The 22,859-nt window shown below is 44.0% G+C and overlaps 1 protein-coding gene across 1 annotated transcript in view; it reads right to left on the bottom strand.

The window, feature by feature from the left end:
- Nucleotides 1–3,927: 3,927 nt before the first annotated feature.
- The window catches only part of ptch2 (patched 2), a 28,894-nt gene continuing 9,962 nt past the window's right edge, over nucleotides 3,928–22,859 (bottom strand). Inside the window, exons 3-23 of the mRNA XM_034138119.1 lie at nucleotides 21,687–21,876; nucleotides 21,527–21,596; nucleotides 21,338–21,429; nucleotides 18,959–19,067; nucleotides 18,767–18,853; nucleotides 18,508–18,629; nucleotides 17,430–17,577; nucleotides 16,195–16,326; nucleotides 15,929–16,084; nucleotides 15,722–15,814; nucleotides 15,470–15,595; nucleotides 14,237–14,621; nucleotides 13,599–14,123; nucleotides 12,927–13,069; nucleotides 12,620–12,800; nucleotides 12,241–12,521; nucleotides 10,648–10,785; nucleotides 10,019–10,161; nucleotides 6,897–7,296; nucleotides 6,253–6,793; nucleotides 3,928–6,052 (exon numbers count right to left, since the gene is read on the bottom strand). Of these exons, the coding sequence (XP_033994010.1) occupies nucleotides 6,018–6,052; nucleotides 6,253–6,793; nucleotides 6,897–7,296; nucleotides 10,019–10,161; nucleotides 10,648–10,785; nucleotides 12,241–12,521; nucleotides 12,620–12,800; nucleotides 12,927–13,069; nucleotides 13,599–14,123; nucleotides 14,237–14,621; nucleotides 15,470–15,595; nucleotides 15,722–15,814; nucleotides 15,929–16,084; nucleotides 16,195–16,326; nucleotides 17,430–17,577; nucleotides 18,508–18,629; nucleotides 18,767–18,853; nucleotides 18,959–19,067; nucleotides 21,338–21,429; nucleotides 21,527–21,596; nucleotides 21,687–21,876 (4,097 nt within the window). The 3' untranslated portion in view covers nucleotides 3,928–6,017. The remainder of the gene's footprint in view (nucleotides 6,053–6,252; nucleotides 6,794–6,896; nucleotides 7,297–10,018; nucleotides 10,162–10,647; nucleotides 10,786–12,240; nucleotides 12,522–12,619; nucleotides 12,801–12,926; nucleotides 13,070–13,598; nucleotides 14,124–14,236; nucleotides 14,622–15,469; nucleotides 15,596–15,721; nucleotides 15,815–15,928; nucleotides 16,085–16,194; nucleotides 16,327–17,429; nucleotides 17,578–18,507; nucleotides 18,630–18,766; nucleotides 18,854–18,958; nucleotides 19,068–21,337; nucleotides 21,430–21,526; nucleotides 21,597–21,686; nucleotides 21,877–22,859) is intronic.

Below are 22,859 nucleotides of genomic sequence, written 5' to 3'. Positions count from 1 at the left end.
GCTAAGGAGAGAGTTATTCTATTGAAACAAAGCATTGCTTTGGATGTGGAGAGAAACAATCCCCAGTCCCCGGATTTGTGTGGTATGTCACCCTGAAGTCTGCTTTCTCACTGGCTTTACAGCTAATTCCCCCATTCTTCTCTGCTGCGCTTAGTGCAAAAGTACAAACACATACACCACCCCCTGCCTCACACAGACACGCATGCCAGTGCATGTTTTTGCACACACACACACACACACACACACACACACACACACACACACACACACACACACACACACACACACACACACACACACGCACACACACACACACACACACACACACACACACACACACACACACACTTTTCTTTACTAATCAGCCCTATTGAATTCCAGCAACAATGGGCGCTCATCCTCGGGCCACCCAAGCAGTGCACACACTCACACACACACATGCATACACACCAACACCAGCATCACCAGATCACGAGTTCACTCTTTGTTCCTTCATTGTGTTTTCCTTTCCTCCATTGATCTCACCTTCACACACAGGTCAGGAGTTGGCACTGGGAGATCGTGTTATCTGGACTATCAGCTGCTATCTGGGCCCACACACAGAAAGGAGAGAGCTCCATGTACCACGTTAACATCTGGCATTACTGTGTAGAAGCGCACAATTAATGCCAAGTCGAATGTTCATGATTCCAAGCCATAATACATAGACTAAGATATTCTATTATTGTTATTTTCAAATGACTTTGCAGGTGTATATTTATATTTGTTAAACTTTTTATTTAACTTTGCCTCTGTTGTTCATCCTACTTCCCCTCTTGAAAAACGTGTCAGATTTTGTGTACATCTCTGTCAAATAATTATTTGAATTCAACCAATTTGTCCAGTTCTTTGATCCAAACTATAAAACCTAAAAAGTATCTAAACATGGGGACAGCAGTTTAAATATATTTATCTACTATTATTTTGTATTGATTATTTAATTATCAAGCAGTTTAAAATATAATATGGTGTTTTATTTTACCCAATCCTTTCACATGAGGGTCAGAATGAGTACAAACCCCCCAGGAGCTGGTTAGAGTGATGTCAGACTTCTGGTTAAAGCATGGTCTCTCCGTATTCATTGCACCATGCTGTTGTCCCCACCCTGAATATCCTCTTCCTAACCCAAACATAAAGAAAAGTTCAGGTCAACGCCATAAAACTGTAAAGCTATCTCTTGTTTCTTATCTGATATACCTCTATATAAGGCATAGTGCCTGCGGGAAACTCAAATAGACCAGAGTTTTCTATGTGTGTGTCTCTGTAAATCTATTGAAACCAGTCTGTGTCGTCACATTTGTTTCCGATTATTTCATTAATTTATTCTCTGGCATTTAGAAGAAAATGAATTGGTACTTTACATTGTTTATGTCTTGCCTTAGTGTACCCTTAAATTAAAAATGTTTTAGTGTTGCAACCACATAAAACAAATAAGTATTTTGATTCTGAAGATATGTTACAATGAGTTACTGATTAGCAAAACACCCCAGAATAATATTGCCCTTTGTGGGTGAAAATACATGTTTTCTCTCTGTGCTCTCCTAGGTTTACATTCTCCTCTGCTACTTTTGAAAAAACCTTGTTCAAAGTGAACAATATTCTGAACATTAAATTACCTTCTCTGCCTCCACCCATAACTAGAGAGCGTGTTTCCATTTTCTTGTGACTGGGCTCTGACATTAAATACAATATGTTCTCCCAGGTTGACAGCAATTAGGGGGCAAACCTTTTTAATATTGAATCTCGTCAGCATGTTTACTCCTGTATGAACATTGTGTTGTACTGTGAGCTTTCATGTGTGTGTGAGTGTGTATGAGGTTTGGTTTAGCGGTGGACGTGCATGACAGTAACTTCAAAAGGCTGAGGTATCAGATTCAGACATGGGCTGCTTTGCTTGGGCTGACAAACGAGGAGCTGTTGTGTGAGAAGCGAAGGAATTTACAGCATCTACCTTTCATCTACACAGGTGGGCCTGTGTGTGTGTGTGTGTGTGTGTGTGTGTGTGTGTGTGTGTGTGTGTGTGTGTGTGTGTGTGTGTGTGTGTGTGTGTGTGTATGAGGCGGCAAGGGTGGGTATGTGTGTTTGCCTTTGAGTATGTAGTTTGTTTTGTGTTTGAGTTTTTAAGAATGTGTACTGCACATAAGCATAGTAGTGATATCTGTGTGTGTGTGTGTGTGTGTGTGTGTGTGTGTGTGTGTGTGTGTGTGTGTGTGTGTGTGTGTGTGTGTGTGTGTGTGTGTGTGTGTGTGTGTGTGTGTGTGTGTGTGTGTGTGTGTGTGTGTGTGTGTGTATGTGTGTGTCTGCATTCACAATGGCGTAGATTTAGACAGACGAGTCACAACAATGTTCCAGGAAGCCAGTGATCCCAGACATTTTCCAGGTGGTTCAACGCTCCAGTTCAGAGGTTCTCTGTGTTAATTCATTGTTCATCAAGTGGAGACATTTTAAACTCTGCTGTAAAAAAAAAGATATTGCCAAATGTTGTCATCTATCAATATAATACGAAATCTTATCAAACAAGCAGGAATGTGACAGTAAAGTGTGTAAGGTTCATACACAATATGAGGGATTATTTCCTAACCCAGGTTTGTGGGTTTTTCAGTGGGTGTCAGGTGACTGACAGGAAGCAGAGCGTTGCTCAATATGAACACCCTCACCTCAGGCACAAAGAAAGAATAAAGGACAACTTAAACCTATGAAATTCTATCTTGCAATGAGTTATCTATATAGTTGTCAAACAGTTGTTATCAGGAAATGTCTGAGGCAATATTCAAGTAACTAATTTTTCACATTACACAAACAAGTAAACAACATGACAAATCTGGTAGACATAATACCAATAATGGGGCTAAAATATAAATATGAAGTGTACCCTGATGGTGGAGTTAGAGGAAATGCCAAGAAGGGGTCATAAAAGACAACCAACAGCTGACATCGTATGCCTGAGGGTGGCGGTAGATGAAAGTTCACTGAGTGTCCAAAATGTAATAGGTTAATTTTTGTATAGAAATCTCTATATTCAATTTGTAGATAACTAATAAGTTGTCAAGGGAAAATATGTTGAAGCAGCACTCGCCAAAAGGTCAAAGATGTTACCAAAATCTCACACATCTTCCTCTGCATGTATAATCAGTTGTCACTGCTCTTGAACAAATATGTCAATGGACGGACCCACTGATGCTGCTTGTTGAAAATAAGACGTTCATTAAGATCAAGTTTGGTAATCAGACAAGGAGTTTGGATTCATTGTGGATCAAGGTTTTACTGTATTTTCAGGCAGAGACTTGCTGAAACTGAAGCAACTCATGAGTTTCCTTTCAATTATGGCTGAATAACCCAGGCATTGCACACCAACTTTACAAGGTAATAAGTTAAATACGACTGAGTCGCAGTATCATATTTCAAAAACGGTTGATTCATCCAGGGATTCATACAATCAATACAGATTAGAGTAAGGTACTTACTATACATTTAGTTGACTTTTGTGAACTTTCTTGGACATTTTCTTTTGTGTTATTAATTTCACTTCAAAAGGATGCCCCATTTATAGTCACATGCATATGCTTTGATTTAGCCTGTATAACCTCTCTTTAATGGAGTTTATAACATTAATTGTTTCAATGAGAATCAGGCCTTAACTAACTGTTTTTATGATACATGGATACTTGTGGGTTTAAAATATCACAAATCAAACCTTTTGTTTGAGACCTTAACAATGCACCTTGATAACAGAGTAGGACTATTTGACCAGTGTATTTAACGAGCAAACAGTTTGTAAGTTAGCTTGTCTACATCTACAACGGTCCTGACCCTTGAGCTCTTTGCAGGGTCACAGATAATCACACACAAACACATTCAAAATGACAAGCAACGACCACAGAATCACTTTTTTCATTCAATTTATTTTGTTAGTTAAATTTCTATAGCAGGTGAGGGAACATAACGGTCACATAAGGGTTTTTTCTTGAGCATAGTTTTCAGAAGTCACAGTGTTTTAGACATGGACAAGAACATTTAAAAAAAACTGACAATGAAGAAGGAAGGGCCAAGAGGAAACTTAAAAACAAGGTGTTACAGTGACACAATCCTACACACCTTCTCCTTCATGATCCTCCAACTGCCCCCTTTGCTCCACCAAAAAAAAGGCCTCTGCTCTAAAGTGTTGTCAACCCCTCCCTCCCACAACCCCCCATCCCAAAATGCAAACAAAACAAAACAAAGCAACAAAACAAAAAAGAACTCAGCAACAAATAGATATATTTATATATAATATATATTCACTCTTTAAAAATAGAACTTCAGTCTAGATACTAACATCTGTACAAACTACAAAAATAAAATTTTAATATAAATAATTTATATGGCATGACATTAACATTTTTTCTTGAAATAAACTACAAACCAATGCAGGAGCTTCCCCCTCGACCCCCCTCCCTTTTACACTCCTCACCGCTGTATGACAACACCTGCTGGCGGTCTACGGTCTGATAAACTGTGAATGGTGCTTTGCTCATTCTGTTTAATTATTCATAACTGCACAGTAGCTACTTAACTTTTCTTTCATATGTACAAAAGAAACCAAAGCTGCCACTTAAAAGAAAAAATGATATTAAAAAATAGATCCGCAAGTTTTTCCCTGCAATTTAACCTGGCAGTGATGAGACCAATATTGAACAACAATAACAACAACGAAAACGTTGTAAAGCGTAAAAATTACATGAGAGTCCTAAGAAGGGATGAAACTGTATTGTGTAATATTATGAGGTTTGTATTAGCATAAGAGTGAGAAATTAGAAAGTGAGCAGGTTGGAGCATTATAAAGACTAAACCAGTTGACATAATATTTGCAACAACATGAACGTGTTACAACCCTAAGGCAGCCAGCAAAGAAAAAAGAAGAAATGTATTATTATTACAAAATAAAATCACTCCCTTTCATTCGATTTTTTATAATTCCCTTTCAAAGTAATATCAGAAGGTGAACAATTGTCAAACACAAAGTGACAAATGTGAACTTCACCCACTGTAGAGCTTACAAAAACTGCTGAAGAAAATAACATCTTATCACAGCTCCTTCAAGTAGTTTAAAACTGCAGAGGATGTTGGGACACCCAGAAAAATATTTGACATTAAAATAGAATTAGGTGTGACCCTGCCAGATAGATGGACAGATGAAGGTCGACTACTGCTTCTTGACAAACATTCTGTGTCTGGACGAGACAAAACACATTAACACCAAAGCGAGAGGACATAATACTGAGCGCTGATTGCTGTGATAATAAGAAAAACGGGACAAATTGAAGGCACGACGGTTACTACTGAAAACAGTATGTGCTGTCGAATTCTCTGCTTTTAGACAGAGAAGATCTATAATTGAAATACAACAGAGAGCGTGTCAGATGCAGAACATCTCACAGTAAAATACTGTTTATAATATACTGAATTAAACCAGAGGGGGAAGAGGGGGTACTGCATTTTCTTTAAGGCAAATCACTTAAAATTATTTTGAAGTGTAGCAGCAAAAAACGAAAAAAAAGAACATAACATTACAAATAGATTTCAAACACTGACCATGTATGTTCAATAGTCTAATATCTTAATAACATCTGACTTTTTGTGGACACTTTTTACATATAGCACATTTTATTCTATACACTGTGGGGCGAAAAGAAAATCAACCGCTCCACGAAAAAAATAATCTTTTACATCTGAACTTTTACACAAGAGTATACCCAAGTTATACAGTACTCTTTTAAATAGCTTCCTTCTTTTTTAGTATTAAAATATATACTCATAGATTTATATAATTCTTAAAACGTCCTTTTTTTCTTAATATGTCCATGAAATAAATCCTCTCCTTTGTGTAAGAATTCTATGTACAGTTGAGAGTTCAAGACGTGACGTGACGCCAATGCGAGGCGTCAAGGTGCTCAGGGGCAGCAGCCAGAGACTCGGAGACAGAAGGCTTGTGAGAGAGTCTAGCAATCTTTAGTTACCTGGATCCTCAACCCACCTAGAGCAGAAAAACACAGAAGAGAGAAAAAGGTTAGATATTGCTAAACGGCATTCAAGCGCAGAAAATAGATACTGGAAATCGTATTCAAAAAGCTAAATGTAATTATTGATTTGTTTTACGGTTTTGGTCAGTTTCTATATGCATGTTTAGAGGATTATAATTCCACTAAATGTAAGATTGACTGGTTACTAACTCACCTTGTGTCTTGCCGAGTTTATGCTCTGTCTGGCTCTGTGTTGCTTCCAAGTCCTGGAGCTCTAAAGAGTCTCTTTTACATGAAGAAAAGTTTGTTTTGTCACCACGAGTCCTCTTAGCAGCCTCAAAATAGTCCGACTCACTGTCCGTTTCAAAACCTTCATGCATGTAGCCTTGGTAAGCCGCCCCCGGCAAGGTAGGGTGCACAGCCACCGTCACCGAAGCTGTGGCTGTTACCATGGTAACAGGTCCCCCCATGGAGACTTGTTGCATCGGCAGGGCGGAGCTGCTATTAGTATAGCTTGGCCCTTTAGTCCTGTTTGGCTGAGGTCCTCTGCCGTTCTGCAGCCTGGGGCCGCTTTGACAAGTCCTCCCATGTAAGTGAGGTCTGTCGCTGGGTAAGTGTTGTGCCGAGAGCCTCTGGAGGCCCGGCTGCTTGTTTCCATCCCAGCATGTAACCTGGGATCCATTGTGGGAAGATTCATTTAGCGGTTCGATCCTTCCACCAGTTCCTGCTGCATTTTCTCTGAACGGCTTCACCACCTACAACAAATAAAATGTCATCGTTAACTTCTAGAAGAACACATGAATTTGAAGAACAGACAGGAAGTGGTTTCTATCTTATCTGTGTGGACATGCAGCGTACCGTAAGTTTGGGGAAGCTTGGGTTCTTGCTGGCTTCCAGCAGTATGTGAGATGTTGCAGTTGGAACGCCGGATTCTATGTACGCACTCCGATCACAGTACTTGTAATCCTCCTCCCCGATCCCTGAAGTGTTGGTCATCTCCGAGTAATACTCCGAGTCTGAAGACTCTGAAAAAGCCTGTTGACGAGACACCCGCGGGTTGTGGTGGCCCGTGTAGTATCCATGGTGGGTCATCGGTGGGGGCAATGGGGGTTCAGGGGAAGGCGCCGGCAGGCGGCTGGCATTATCAACCAGGGTGACCTCAGACGGGGGTCCCATCAAGGACAAGAGGACCGGCAGAAGAACCAAGCCGTTCAGCATCCCCAAAAGAGTGAGGATGGCCAACACAGCAAAGAAATACCTGAAGAACGAAGAGAAAAGGGACGTTAGTTTGAACATGAACCTAAAGGAGACACAGTTAGTGGCAGAACAAAATAGTTTCCTATATCCAATCTCTCTTGGGACACACAGTCACAGTCACACAGGCCCACAATCCTTTCATTCTTATTTTCCTTTGCATGGTTTTTAGGGATCTGGCCAAAGTTCAGATGGATTTAGTGTCAGATAAACTCATGAAAATGTTGACAACACTTAACATTTGACGTAGATTTTAATTTTATGCATTTTAGTGCGACAAGGAAATACCACAGTTACCAGATATTTTATATGGACACACAAACACATATGCGCGTGCACATCTCTAAACTCACACACAGTTGGCACATGAGGAAGGGAAGTAGCTCAGGGGAAGAAGTCAGGGAAAGCCCAGTGTTTGTGTATCAAAGGCAGGGAGGGCAAATCTGATTCCCACTCAGTCCAACTAAAACATGCTTTGATGCCTCTACTGCGGCCGCTACAAGACTTGTCTCTCTCTGTTTTTCAGTGAGTGTGTGCGTTTCTTTGCGTGTGCGTGCATCTCAGTGGAGCTTTGAGGAGGCCAGGGGTGGAGGCAGGCCACAAGAAAGAGCTCCCCAAGAAAATTAGAGAGGACTCCACTTAAACACTAACAGAAAGCAGAAAGAGAGAGGGACAGTAAGATGCTAACCACCAGCCAGACTTAAAAGAAAAAGGGAGGGAAAAAATGATTGTTGGAACGAAGGGGAAAGAAAAGCCAACAAGGACGGGAATAATAGCTGTGTGGTGTTCTGGAAACAAGCTACTCTATCCCTGAATGGACTTCCACAATTACTATTACTACTACTTCACTTGGCAAAGGTCACTCTTCAGGAAAAAGTTTAAAGTTTGCATGTTGGGTGGGAATTCACAATTTCCTTATTCGCACCAATTTCAGCCCCCAACTCTTTCTGACATATTTTCTTCTTTAACCTCTGTTCTTGTTTTTTTTTCCTTTACAAGAAGCAAAACACATGTCATCCTAACCACTTTTGACAAAACACTTCAGGGGGATATTTTCATTTTCTTGCTGTCTGCTCAACCCATGACTGCCTTTCAACCACACACAGATATTTTATCTGAACGCTTTATCTCAGCACAGATGCTGAAATCAAAAATAGGTTGTCACCGTTTTACGGCACAGCCTTTGCCTCAACTTGCTTTATTCCAAAACAACAGTTTTACAGAGTGAAACAAAACAAAAAAAGAGAAGAGTAAGACAGAAAGAAAGAAAGTGAGACGTTTGTGGGACCTCCAACAGTGTCTCGCTGTTAGGAATTCTGTTGTTTATATAAACTGTAATCTTTTCCATTCGTTGTCAGGGCCTGGGGAGCTGCGTGTGTATGAGAAAGAGATCGTAAGTGTTTACATGTCTGTACATATGTGCATTTCATTTTGTGTGTGTGTGTGTGTGTGTGCACTCATATGTGGTCCGCATGTGTGTGCATGAGAGAGAGAGGACTGAGCACAGCTATGCTTGCTGTTTATTCAGTGCATTACAAGGCCAGGGGATGTTTACAGCGGTATATTTATGCTGCTCCCCAGCTAGCCAGCTCTGGCTTGCCCCATTCACCCGACCACAGCTACAGCTAAACAAGACCTCCAACAGAGATACTAGACCCTTCTGTCTCTCTTTCTCACCCCTTCCTCTGAAAAGGATCTCTCACAGATGCATGGGAGAAAAGAAGAAAACAAAGTGCTGAAAACTGCTCCTTCTGACTTTCTTATTCCCAGTCCTACTTCATATTTACTCTAAATGTTTCCCTATTTACACCTCTTTATCTTTTCAATCCAAAACCGTGGAGGATTTGTTCTTCTTCCCACCCACCAGGACCTTGTATTCTTTAAAGAAAGCCACCCTCAAAGTATTTCTCCTCCTTTCCATGCTTCTGTCTCTGTTTCGGCAGAAAAACTGGGCTTTTTATGTCATGGAGGCCTGTTGCAGTCTGTGAGCTCAAGGCTGTGGTTTCGGGTTTGGGCCTAGACCACATTCAGCTGAAAAACATTGAGCTATTTGCCTTTTTTCCACTCTGACCATGAAACAGTGGTAGAAAACACACAAAAGTACACACTATGTGCACACAGACACACACACTGAGGAGAGTGATGTCTGTTGGTGGGCTTCAGACCATCTGACTGCCTGACCGGTTCAAATTTAGCTCCAATTTTTATTACGGCACCCAACGTGGAGGGACAGAATGCCAAACGGATGATAGGAATTTTTACAGATTCCCCCTTGTATGTGTGTGTGTGAAAGAAACGCAGTGAAAGAGAGGGAGAGAGGGAAAGACATCACCCAGTGGGTAGCAGAACACTTCCATGTTTACGAGCAGCTGCTACACACCCTTGATGTTTTCCCCATTTGTTGTGCTGTGAGGTTGAGGAGACGGGTGTGTGTGCTCAGAGTGACAGAACCAGGTGCATATGTGTCACTCTGTGTGTGTGCATAAATAGGGGTATAACATTTCCACCTGCATGCAACCCTGACCCCCCACTAAGCTTCCTCCCAAAGTAATGATGGACAACTGGCTACTTACAAATACAAGCACACACACACACACAAACACTAGTGGCGCAAAACCAAAACATTAAAAGGTAACAAATGGGCTGTAGAGGCTGTGTGAGTTAGCAGCGTCACTCATAAGAAAACACACACACACACACAGATGCAGACACACACTGCTTCTCACCTCATGATGAAGTCAAACTCTGACCCTGCCAGCATGAGAATGCCCAGCAGCGTGGAGATCGCTCCGTCGACCACCGGAGCAAACATGTGCTCCAGAGCCACTGCCGAGCGCTTGTTTCTGTTGCCAATCGCTGTCAGGAAGCCCTGCGGCGGAGGGGAGAAGAAATGAGTTGGAAATCTTGCCGATCACACAAAAGTAGTGCTTGCGGCGAGGCTTGGCATTCCTGCAATTTGGTTTTGTTGGGGATTACTACACTACACTACAAGACAGTACACTATGCTTGAAAGCTGCCAGCATGAACCAGGAAGCCAAATGTTTCCTTGTAAATCTTTAATCACACTTAGTTTACCTTTTTTGACTTTCCATTTCAGGCATTAAGCCACAGGACACTTAACAACAACTTAAATGTTTGCAATGCAGCTTATTGCTTTCTATAAAGTGGTAATTATAAATCCTTGTTGCAAGAAAAATACATTCAATAATAGTACATTTTAAATGATGTGGCCACACCTCAGTCTGTAGTAAGTATTTAACATTAAGACCAAAGCATCAGGTTTCAAATAAAGTATGGTGTTTAATTACAGTGAACCCCTATGTGTGCTCTTGCTCTGTGCTGGGTCTTCACTTACCAGTGCAATGTGAACGGTAAACTCCACTCCGATGCCCACCGAGGCGATCAAGATGACTACAGGGATGGCGCTCAGCTTGATGCCAATTAGACCCATGATGCCAAACAGCTCCACTGTCATCATAGCCAAGATAAACACCTGAAACGAAAACATGGAAACAAAGTGTTATAAACTAAATCATTTTCAGCTGCCAGTATTTGAGAAACATAGGATGATGAGGAAACAAGCAGTAAAACCAAAATAAAAGCATGTGAACAATAAAAGCAAATATGCCTCTCCTAAGTGACTGAATTGAGCCCTTTTGCCTCTTCACCCCACACAATCTTTGACCCTGTGCTCAGGGTCTCAACCACATGGCATCAAATTACCCGGCCCGAGGCTAATACCTTCCCCTCCTCGCTCCCCCTTTCCTTCTCAGAGGTGGTTGAAATGATTGACAGCGCCTGAGACAACAGAGTGTGGGCACTCTGTCACTACCAGAGCACCGTAGATACATCTGTCTGTGTTTGTGAAGAACAAATTACCTTGTTTTTCACTAGATAGCAGCCTGTTTCCTTTTTTTGTTATTGTTTCCGATATTTTAATGAAACATCTTGCAGTGTAATGCCTTGTTTTGGCTGACTCATAATCTTAATAGTAAACGTGCAAAGTTACTGTAAACCGCAACACAAACAACAACAACAAAGTCTTTAGAGAACAAGGAGGAGAAATCTGTTCCCGGCCAAAAGGAGCTTTTGATCACAGCGGGGGCTTCGAGTTTGGGCACGGTTAAATTGGAAATGATAGAAGCCGTTTTTACTGCTCGACCACATACAGGCAGGGTGAAACCTTCGTATGCAGGCTGATGCTTGGAACCCGTACGTGCATGTACCGTGCCTCTCCCTCTCTGTCTGAGGAGACTGTGTTATGTTGCTGTCTCAATCAGTGCTGCTAGGGACCACTACCTAAATTAAACACATTCCAACTGAAACTGGCACTGTTGTTGAGCTACACTTCAGCCCCCCCAATGTTCAGGGATATGTGGATCTGTGTATGTGTGGGCCCTTAAGGACCACCAGTCCCACCAGCTTGTGTGTGAAATGTTTTCCAACTGCTGAACACTTAGACTGTCTCTTTCCCTCTTTCTCACAATCTCTCTCTCCCTCTCACACACACACACACACACACACACACACATACACACACACCCCTGATGGATGGGTTGAGCAGGCCAAGGTCGCAACTGGGCAGATCTGTCCTGTCCTTAAGTCTCTCCCTCTCCCCCTGACAAAAGCAGTAAGGGAGTTGGAGGTAGAGGCTTCAGGAGGGCAAAGCCTTTCTTGCTCCTTTGCATTTCCTTTTCTATGGCCGGCCCAGCCTACATTAGAATGACAAAGGTCCCCGTGTGTGTGTGTGTGTGTGTGTGTGTGTGTGTGTACTGGCCCTCCGCAGAGAAAAAGGGGCCCCCTAGACAGCGTTATTGAGCTGTGCTGAGAAGGGGTGAGAAGAAAGTGAGAGGAGGAAGGGGCTAATGATGTTGTTGAGGTAGCATGAGTGGAAGGATGAGGAGAAGTTATGATGAAGAGTTGTACAGAAAACTGATTGCTTGCTTACAATGATGCCGGCAGTCCAGGGGTTGAGCAGGAGCATCGCACAGACCAGGAAGGTGCAGGCCAGAACCACGCTAATGGCCAGCAGGAACCAGTGTCTGAGGCCAATGTACTGCTCCCAGAACAGGAATGGGTATCCGTTAGGGTAGTTTAACACGCCTTTGCGGCTAAATTCGTCGCAGATGGACCGCACGCTCTCGATAGCCTCCACAAAATCGCTGGCCTGGCGAAGTCCGTTTAGGTAAAAGGGGAACTGAGCAAACTCCAGGGGCTCTGCAGCTGGGACTGAAGAGAAGATGAAGATAAAAGTCAGATTTAGTATGATTTACTATTTAGATTTGATCCACTTTTGCCAAAATAAATGGTTGAAATAGGATACTTACTGCGTAGATTCTCTCCTGTGGTGTCATACTTGTCGTGAATCCACTCACGAGGATGGGGGTAGAAGTTGGCCTGGGAGGCTGCGTAGCCCAGAGGATCATTACTGACCCAGACTGTGAGGTAAATGTAGAACACCTCTGCAGGGATCAAACCCTCTGCATCCACCAGCCGACGAGCAGTCAGCTAGAGAAAGGCAATTCAAAAATACTGAATTAATGGACATTCATGTATTGCAAAATGACAGCTGATAATGTATTAGTTCACTAAGCCACACAAGTGGATTCCTTTTTAGAGCTCTCGCAGACATACCTGGCTGTAGTTGAAAGGCTCTTTCTTGGAGCCGGTCTGGATGAGAAGCTTGTACGCCAGCGCTCCGTCCTCTGTGCCGTTACGATAGCTGTCAGAGGTAATCCTGCCTGCGAGCCAGTCAGCATCAAAAGCAGACTGAAGACCTACGTGTGAGGTAAGACATGCAGAAAAGAAGAGAAAAAATGAGTGTGGTGGTCATTTATAAATATGAAGTCTTTCATTATCATGAAATTATAGCAGATTTCCATTCATCTCTCTAGTGGCTGTGGTGTTGAACATGTAAAATATCAAGTTTCCTTTTCATCTGGCTGGGATTGCACAGTTTAGTTATCACTTCCTCCTGACTGGGCCTCTGTAGCCTGAGGACACACACCCACACAGACATGCAAAGATAACCTACGACCCCAACCCCTCTACTTGCACCACCCCTGAGCCCAGGTGGACGAGGGTAAACAGCAGGGTTGAACTTTCATTCACCCCTTCGCACATTTTCACCTCTGTGAACACACGCACTCATTCACGCCTGTCCTGAGTAAAGAGAGCGCACCTGAAAAAACCGGTTGCACCCTTTACCAGATCCTGACATCATTATCAAAAACTCTCAGGGGAACAGAGAACCTTATTGCCTGACTCACTCAAAAGATAATAACATTACTGAGCTTGTATTCCTACCTCTGAGCCAGTCCTGGAAGTAGTGCAGCCACATGCGGGGCAGTTTGCTGTCGCTGTCTCTGACCACGTATTTCACAGAGTTGAAGGCGTTGTGCAGCTGAATCAGCAGCCTCTGTGACCGGGCGTAATCAAATCCATCCATAGTGACCAGGTACATGTTGTAGAAGGAGAAATACTTGAACTGGGCGTCGATGAAGTCATACTCCTTGGTGTCGCGTGGCACAATGTCAGTTAGGTAGAGGCCGTCATGCACCATGGTGGTCCCGTACAGGCTGAGACCCAGGAGGCCCAGAAAGAGAACCACCACGATGGCTTTGCTTTTAGGCTTGAGGAGCAGAGGGGCATATTTATCTCTGGCGAAGCTGGAAAGGTTCCAGTGCATGAAAGGGAGTGGGACGCACTCCTTTCCCGATTTGGAATCCTCCACCTGGGCTAGGAGGTCCCGTGTGGAGCTGGAGGTAGGGGTGAAGAGTTGGGAGCCATAGGGGTCTGGCACTGAGGTGGTGGTGACGGAAGGTGTGACGGCTAGAGGAAGGAAATACAGTTAGGAAATTAGAGCTTGTGATTTATTACTGCTTTCAGAGACTGCTTTATACAAAATAAAATAGTTGTCTGGATGTAAATATAGCTCTATTTACCTTGAGGATGGGACGTGGGGCATACGATGACGGAGGGCGGGCTGGTGGAGATCTGTGAGGTAGGTGGTAAGATTGTGACAATATGCTGTCCTGCTGCGTCACACTGCGTGAACGCCTGCACCGTGGTGGTGATTTGAGTGCTGGTGGTGATTGTGGATCCCGCCGAGTACTGGTGCGTGTGCGTCGTTGCCGTGGTAGGCGTGGGCGGCTGCTCAGCGTCCGACAGCTCGTGAGGAGACAGGTGGATGACGCGGTCAGAGCACGGGCTGTACAGGCAGCAGAGGACATCCAATCGCTTGTCCTCGCGCCGGTGGAGGTCCAAACTCAGGATGGCAGGGAAGATGAGCAGCACCATGGCGAAGTTAAACACGACCACAATGGCTGCCTAAGGAGGGAAACAAAAAAAGAGAAAAAACAGAGTGAGAAAAGCCAGAGAACAGTATGTGAAATCACAGACACCACAACCCAGCTGGGGAGAGTCAGGGCTCCTTCTTCTTCTTTTTTTTTCTTTCTTGTATCTCAGACCACAGCCCAGAGAGTAAAGAAAAGCCTAACTCTAAATCACCAGCCAGGAATACTAAGCAAGCCAGAAGGGGAGAAGAAGAGAGGGAGAAGAAAGAAAAGAGCGCCAGAATGAAATAACTACTAGAGAGAGTGAGAGAAAAGAGCGGGAGGGAATATATATGTTGCGAGTCTGAGCGAAACCATCACCCTTCACCACCACTGCCTCCCCACTCACCCCAGCCCCTGAAGCTGACATTCTAACTGGCTTTGGTTTCCAGTATGTGTGTGTGCGTGTGTGTGTGTATTTTTGTGCTTGCTTGTGTGTTTCAGACCACCCACAGTTAGTCACAGATCAGAGCAAAGCGCCTTGACGGGCCAGTGATATACTGTTCCACTCCTCCCTCCTTCTCCTTCTCTCTCTTTCTGTTCATCACTCTCTTTGCTCTGATTATTCCACATTTTAAACGTGCACGCACACACACACACACACACACACACACACACACACACACACACACACACACACACACACACACTCGAAAAATGTTGGCCCTGTAGGTGCAGCAGTAGTAAAACCAGGAACAAAGGCTTTCCTTGCTCTGAATGAATGTCACCTCTCTTAAGTTATCTCTTTCATTTTCAAAGGAGACTTTGGCCTCTTGGTGTGCGATTGTGTACATGTGTTTATGTCTGTGTGCATGCGTGTGGGGGTGTGTGTGCAAAACATACCTGCAAAGAGAATGCTCGCAAGGCCGGAATGGGCACGAGAGCAGCCATAAAGAATGCGATCATGTTGTTGATGGAAGTCAGGGCCACGCTGGTGCCGGTGCGACGCAAACAGTCTCCTGTCCGTTCCTTTAAAACAAAAACAAAAGTGTTAAGAGGGTATGGGAGGAGAGGAGAGGAGGGGATATGAGAGGAGAGGAGAGGAGGGGATATGAGAGGAGAGGAGAGGAGAGGAAAATAGAGTCTTATAATTACCTTAAAGGGGATGTTAGTTCCAGCCACTGTGAAGGAATGAGCCAACAGAAACATGTCATCCACACCAATTCCAAGGGCCAGGAAGGGAAGCACCTTTGATGGGAAAGAGTCAGAATAAACAATGAACATCAAAATATAGCCTTAAAATCACAGAAAAGAGGACAAGGTATCACTTCATTAAAGTATTGCATTTCCTTTGTGTTGTACCTGTGTAGTGGCAGCATTGAAGGAGAGGCCAAGCAGTGAGCAGAGACCCAGTCCTGCGGCCACTGACAGAGCCACCAACAGCACCCCGGCCAGCCCCACTGCACCCTGGGACTTGGAACAATCCCACCTTAGCATGGTCACACAGGCATAGGCGAGCTAGAGAGGAGAAATCCATATTAAATATTGGTTATTTCCCAGTGAAGTTGAACTTTTTTCATTCATTTACGAGCCAAAATTGATTGATTTAAATCAGTTATAATGCTCACCATGAGGAGGTATCCTCCGGCCACTCTGATGACGCTGACATCGGAGAATGATTTCATGATGTCGTTGAGGGTGGTGGTGGAGAAACCTTGGATGGACTGGCTGGAGTTGGATGGGATACTCTGGTGGACCACCTGGAAGATACAAATAATTTAAGCATCATACAATTCTTAATGGTTCGGGCACATTACCTAAATAATTGTCAATTGTCAAGATAATTAAAGTACTGGAGGAGCAGATCTGCTAAATGAACTTGTTTTCACATGAAAACACACTTCCTCCCTTTGACCAATGCGTCCCCAGGCCTCTCCTACAGCCCCATATTTCAGGGTCTACGAACAGAAAAAGCCCCCTTTTCCTTTGAAATGTGCATGTGTGTGAAAGTGAGTCTGTGTGTGTGTGTTTTTACATGTGCTAGCATGTGTGTGAGTGCGTGTGTATGTATGACAACTGAGGAGTAATGAGCACAGATGCCAGAGGTTGTGAGGTCAAAGGTGAAAGGGATGGGATCACATGGCTCGGGAGGCTACTCTCTCTCCACTCTGTGCCACAAATGGACCAATGGCCTCCAAAAGCCATTAACCTGTTCCCATTTAGTAATCATTTGCAATCTCAAATAGGTTTGTTTTTGTTGTTTTATGTGTCAGGAGGAGGTGTCGTGTCTCTGTGAGTTTACGTTTGAGTTTGTGACCCCTCCTCCCATGCATATGTCCCTCACTCTCCTCCCCCCTCCCACCATGGTGGGTGTCAGCTATCACAGCAACAGCTTGTTCCTATAACTAGGGCTCTGACAGAGAGAAATGGTTGGCCTACCACACACACACACACACACACACACACACACACACACACACACACACACACACACACACACACACACACACACACACACACACACACACACACACACACACACACACACACACACACACACACACACACACACACACACACACACACACACACACACACACACACACACACACACACACACACACACACACACACACACACACACACACACACACACACACACACACACTGGTCTGCCCTGCAATTGGCTTTACAAGGTAGTTGAAGACTGATGGAATTCAGACACTGCAAAAAATGTCCCACACAGTGTGTGTGTGTGCGTGTGAGTGAGTGAGTGTTCACTAAAGCACTAAAGCAAAACATACTGCGTTTTTTTCTGTGTGAGCATTTGAATAAACTTGTAATGTGTGATGTATGTTCGCACCTCCACAAACTTCCTCTGCCAGGACTCCAGGATGGCGGTGGCCTTATCTTCATTCCAGTTTATGTCGTGGATCTCGTAGTCGTCTTTAAAGTGCTCGTACAGCTGCTTAGGACTCATCAACAGGAACATGGTTTGGAGAGCCTCCGCACTGCAAAACAACAAAATACAGATGTTCGTTTAGGATACCTCAGAGATGTCTGGCTCTTTTTGCAACCATGGTTTATTGTGTGTTGAGTTGAGTTGGAACCCTCCTCCGCTGCATCATCCATCTCACGAATATCACATTAAAGTATTCCAGTCAGACTGTATAGATGTTCTTGGTATGCCTTTGCTTAACCTAAACACTGGAACATGTCTTTCTGTGAATGGTTTAGGGCAGGTGCCTTTTTCTTCTAGGATCTCTCCGCCTGCCTGTCTGTCTGTCTTTCTGCCAATGTAAGCAGGTGTTATCTAGTCTGCCTGTCTGCCGGTCTCTCGGCTGCGATCCCAGATGTCCTCAGGTTTTCTTGGCACACAAGCAGCGAGTAGCAGCACTGCTGCTAAAAATGTGAAAGAAATTACCATAAATCACATCTAAGAGTAAGTGTGGCTCTTGCAGATGGGACTGGAATCTTCTTTCATTCAAGGCTCTGCCGGGCCTGTGTGGGTCATGATCTGGGCTTTAACCCAACACTGTGAATCTATTTATATACCGGCCATGCTTTTAAATCCAGTTGTAGTCAATAGAAAAACACTAAAACTAAAGGAAGAAAAAACCTGGATAGTCATCTTAAAAGGTTTTTTTTCCCTCCTTCTATATCTTTTTCTGTTTGATACCTACACAAGAAATGTGTAACAGTGTGGGGGGCCTATCCTGGACCGGGGTCATACAGGAAACCGATGCCTCTCGGTACCAGGCATTCCTAGCATATGTCTGTTGGGTTATTAGGGGTTACACAGATTCCAGAGGCACGGCGGCTCACAAGTTGACGGGCTGCCTGCCCCCCCCCCTCCCCCTTCTTTTACTATCACATCCTCCAATAAGACAAGAGTAAACTCGAGACATATTCTGTCAAGTGTGTGATCTTTCTCTACACACCTCAGCAGAATATCCTGGCTGCTCTTGACCCGACCTCCCAGGATCAGCTCCTCCTGCCAGTGCATGAACTTCCGGCTGAAACCATGGCAACCACCCTGGAGACGCCCGGCAATGTCAGGACTCTGAATGGACGAGCAGCAGAGGAACAGAAGGAAAAACACAAATCAATATGTTAGTTTTTTTTGTAGTTGTGAGCGCTACCTTCATCCACTTACAATCTTTATACAATTTATATAATGATTGAAATGTGTGAGTTTACCTCTCCTAGCTCCTTGTTGGGCGCACTGAGAGGGCAGTCAGGGTCGGAGGGGTCTAAACACGGCCTGTTCATGTAGGCATGTCCCACCTAAGAGATAAACAATGTTAGAAACGTCTCAGTATACGGGGGAAAACGTATGCAAATAAGCACTTTGTTCATTCAGTAAATCTGTCAGTCTGTATTGTTTCCTACCTGTGCTTTGTCCAACATCTCCTTAAATCCTTCCAGTGAAGTGAACTGACTCAGCTCCTCCATCAGCTTGACTGGATCTAGATTCATCCACTGGATATCTGGCATGCCCCTGGAGAGCAAAGACACACATAATATGAGCATCAACCCAGACATATTTGACAATAACTTGAAGAAATAACTGTAAAATAACTGTTATCACTTTATGCCTGCAAGGATGCATGGCTTTGCTTTCCTGCAAATCTTCACTGTGAGCAGAACAACTTGAATTCTTTCATTTCAGTTGAATTCTCTCTCCCTGGGCCGGGCTACGCAGGAGGCTAGCTGCAGATACAGGATAAAATAGCGTTTATTATCCTGTTTCACGCTGCCACAATGCCCGGGGAAAAGGCACGATGGCTGCCTGCTCGCTTCCATTCCTCAATGTCCTGCACTGAGTCATAACGATTACCTCTGACTCCCAAACATCTTGATAAGGAAGGAGGGAAGGGGGACGTTTGGGAGGATGGAGGGGAGGGATATAGGTGAGGAAGGAGACGAGAAGCAAAGGGGGAAATCTCACACTTTTCTGTCTCTTCTGAGCATCACCTGTACCACTATCCCTCTTCGTCTTGAGAAAAATAAATCATAATTTGCTCTCTAGGAAAGTCTATGAATCTACCATAAACACGCTTTTAGCTTTAACAGTATTCTTGCTGAAGGAACTAATATATATCTAGATTGTTTGAAATGCATTGACCAATAAGTTAGCATGAATATAAAGCTAGATATCCTGCTTCCCCCCCCCCCCCTTATTTATCTTTTAGAATATTATTCGCTTCTACTCAACAAAAGAAATAATATCCTACATTATTGGCAAGATGTTTTGATTCAGAGCAGAGAAACACTTATGATTGACATGTTCTGCAGTCCAACAATGTAAGAAAGAAGAGGGACAGAAAGAGATGGAAATAAAAGAATCCCAAAGTATCCCAATCTCCCTCCAATGGCTCATGAAGAGAGCTCCTCTCCTATTCCCACATACCAGGGTCCCTTTTGCTGCTGCTCGCAAAGACACACTCCTTTATCAGCTAGTTTTTGCTTGAGTGAACCAGGCCTGGGCCCTTTTGTTTTTTCATAGATTGCTGCTCTTTGTTCTCCACAAGTTTTTTCTCTCTCTCTCTCTCTCACTCACTCTTCTTCACTCCCTTTCCCAATCTGCCTCTCTCCCTCTTCCCCTTTCTCTCTCTCCATCTCCCTCTTTTTTTGTTGCATTTAAAACCAGAGCTGAAGTGAAGCGGAAGCTGAGGGGGACACGGGCCTCAGTGACCACCACAAGTACCCTTCAGCGCCGCATGAGAAATGTGCAAATAAATCTATTAATAAATAACAACAGATGCTGAACACTGTGTGTGATTTACAGGAACACTTGGAAGATGTGCGAATCATCAAAGACCCTCTCTGGGGCCAACTGGGAGATGCTAAGGATGGGAAACTTGTTTGTTTCTGTATGTGCTGGCTTGTCATGCAACATACCGCTGTCAGCTCAACTCTGAAATCTAAACAAATAATCTGTTTGCAAAGAAACATCTGCTATGATCTAAACTATATTTTATAAACTGGGGACTCAATTGAAATATCACTCGGAGGAGAAAAAAAAGCCCTCTTTCAGTGACTCAATTTCTCAAGAGAACTTAGTGCTGAAAAAGAAGCAGAAGGAAAAAAGAAATCAGCAAATGCCCAAATACGCCCAGACCTCACTGTTAACCGTCTTGTAGCCTCTCTCTGTCTTTCTCGAGGGACTTGAGGCTTGAATACTGCCCATTTTATTTGTTGGACAACTTGGGAGCTGGGAGCCCGGGGCATTACCATGAGAATGCCGAGTGTTAGCCGTGAGCTGACAAAGCCGGCCCCCCTCCCTCCTCCGGGGCCCCTGCACTGATGGACACTCACTCGTAAACTGAAAGAATGCTTACCATTGTCTGACCCAAAGGGCTCCCCTGCCACCACCACCACCACCACAGCCGCCTCCCCGCCCTCCGTCCTGCCGACCCACCACCCAGTTGCTGCTGCAGCCATCTCCTCTCTCCATCCCTCCCTCGCTGCATTTCACCCTCACTTTCTCTCTTTGAATTTCTCTGTCAGGACACCCCCCCCGGTCCCTCTCTGGGCCCTAAAAGAACTCTATTACTGACCGCCGCTGTCAGTCACAGCGCTCTCTGACAGAACACTGAAAGCCCAACTGTATGTCTCCATCCAGCATGTGTAAAAAGTTACAGACCCCTCCAAAGGCAAGGCAAGTCGGATGGAAGCAATGACAGCAAAGGGAGAGCCAAAACTTTCTATGAAATGTTTTAATATGCAAAACTAAATGTAAGTTTGTTCAAATATTCCAAGACTTACGGTAAATAGGCGGAGCCTCCCTGTAGTTTGGCCCCTTCCCAAAAACAGTCCAATGGGGTGATTATCATACAGGGGAATAGCTTGTCAATCATCTAGGATCAGATAATAGAAAAGAAGGATGATTAAACATCACAATCAAGTACATATGAATACATAGCGTTAAAAAATATGAATTTGTTGTGTACTTACCCTTTCAATCATGACATTTTCTATAATAGGAACTCCTGATTTATAGCATATTTTGTTAAGATCCCATGACCTGAAAGAGAGAAAACCATTTCTTTAATTTACAAGTCTTATTTGCAACACAAGGAAACCTTTTCACACAACATGTCTGTGGTCAACTTACTTTCCAAACAGTGACACCTGGACCTTGCTGGCGGAGAGGGCGGCCTCCATGTGAACCAGCAAAGCCTCCTGGGTAAGAATATTGGTGCCCTCTTCTTTGGGGGTCTGGATAAGCATCTGTGAGGTAAATACTGACTCTTCTCCCTGCTTCTCCTTGGTGTAGCGAAGCTCCGTGCTGACCCGACTACCAGCTGGAAAACAAGGAATAAAGGGCAAATTAATACTACATTCTTCAGATAGATAGATAGATAGATAGATAGATAGATAGATAGATAGATAGATAGATAGATAGATAGATAGATAGATAGATAGATAGATAGATAGATAGATAGATAGATAGACATTAGCACATTATTTACTGAACGCTTATCCAAATGTGCGCCCACACACATTTGGATCCTATAACAAAGTGTGTTGCATGCATATATAGGCACACACACAAGAGAACACACACGTATATCGACCAACGCCCTTGGGCCTCGCCAGTGTTGGTTTTGAAGGCACTTCACACAAGCCAGCGTCTGGCCAAGAGAAATGAGTAATACAGCTTCTCATTGGCTCCCTCTGCGAAACAGATGTGCCCTGTTCGTTTGGAAAACCAGCTTTCTGATGCCCCAGAGCCCTCTGCCACTCTGCTCGGGGCAGCAGATATCGATTTAGACTTTTTGAGTACTTGGGAAAAGATCATGATGAGAGGAGAGTTGGTTAAGAGGGAACAGCAAGTGGTCGTTTTAATATGGCCAACAGAGTTGGGATGAAAGACATCAAAGAAATTGGAGATACGAGGCGACACAGGAAGGTAAATAGATTCATAGTGAGAGTTATGTTGGATGTCAGAAGTGGTAATGATGAAAAAAGAGATGGAGGATGAAAAAACAGAAGGAGAGAGAGAGAGAAAGAGGGAGAGGGCGAGCTATGTTGTGCTGTGCGGTAGACTCCAGCCCCCTAATTACAGGAGGTTGCCCTGAAAAGAGTTTGCCAGCCGGGGGGATCTGTGCCTGTGCCAAGTGGACATGAAACATGCCGCGCTGGATCACAGAGGGCCAGTCTGCCCCTCTTGCTGTCCCACTACATGACAACCCCGGAGAGAGAAAGAGAGGGAGAGAAGGGGGAGGTGGGGGAAGTTTGGAAACAAGGGCTACCTCCTTCTTAATTCTAACTCTTGTCACTCTTT

This window comes from Trematomus bernacchii, unplaced genomic scaffold (assembly GCF_902827165.1).
Source record: "Trematomus bernacchii unplaced genomic scaffold, fTreBer1.1, whole genome shotgun sequence".
Classification (NCBI taxonomy): Eukaryota; Metazoa; Chordata; class Actinopteri; order Perciformes; family Nototheniidae; genus Trematomus; species Trematomus bernacchii.
The sequence above is the reverse complement of the archived record's forward strand: the minus strand, read 5'-3'. Positions and strand labels throughout refer to the sequence as shown.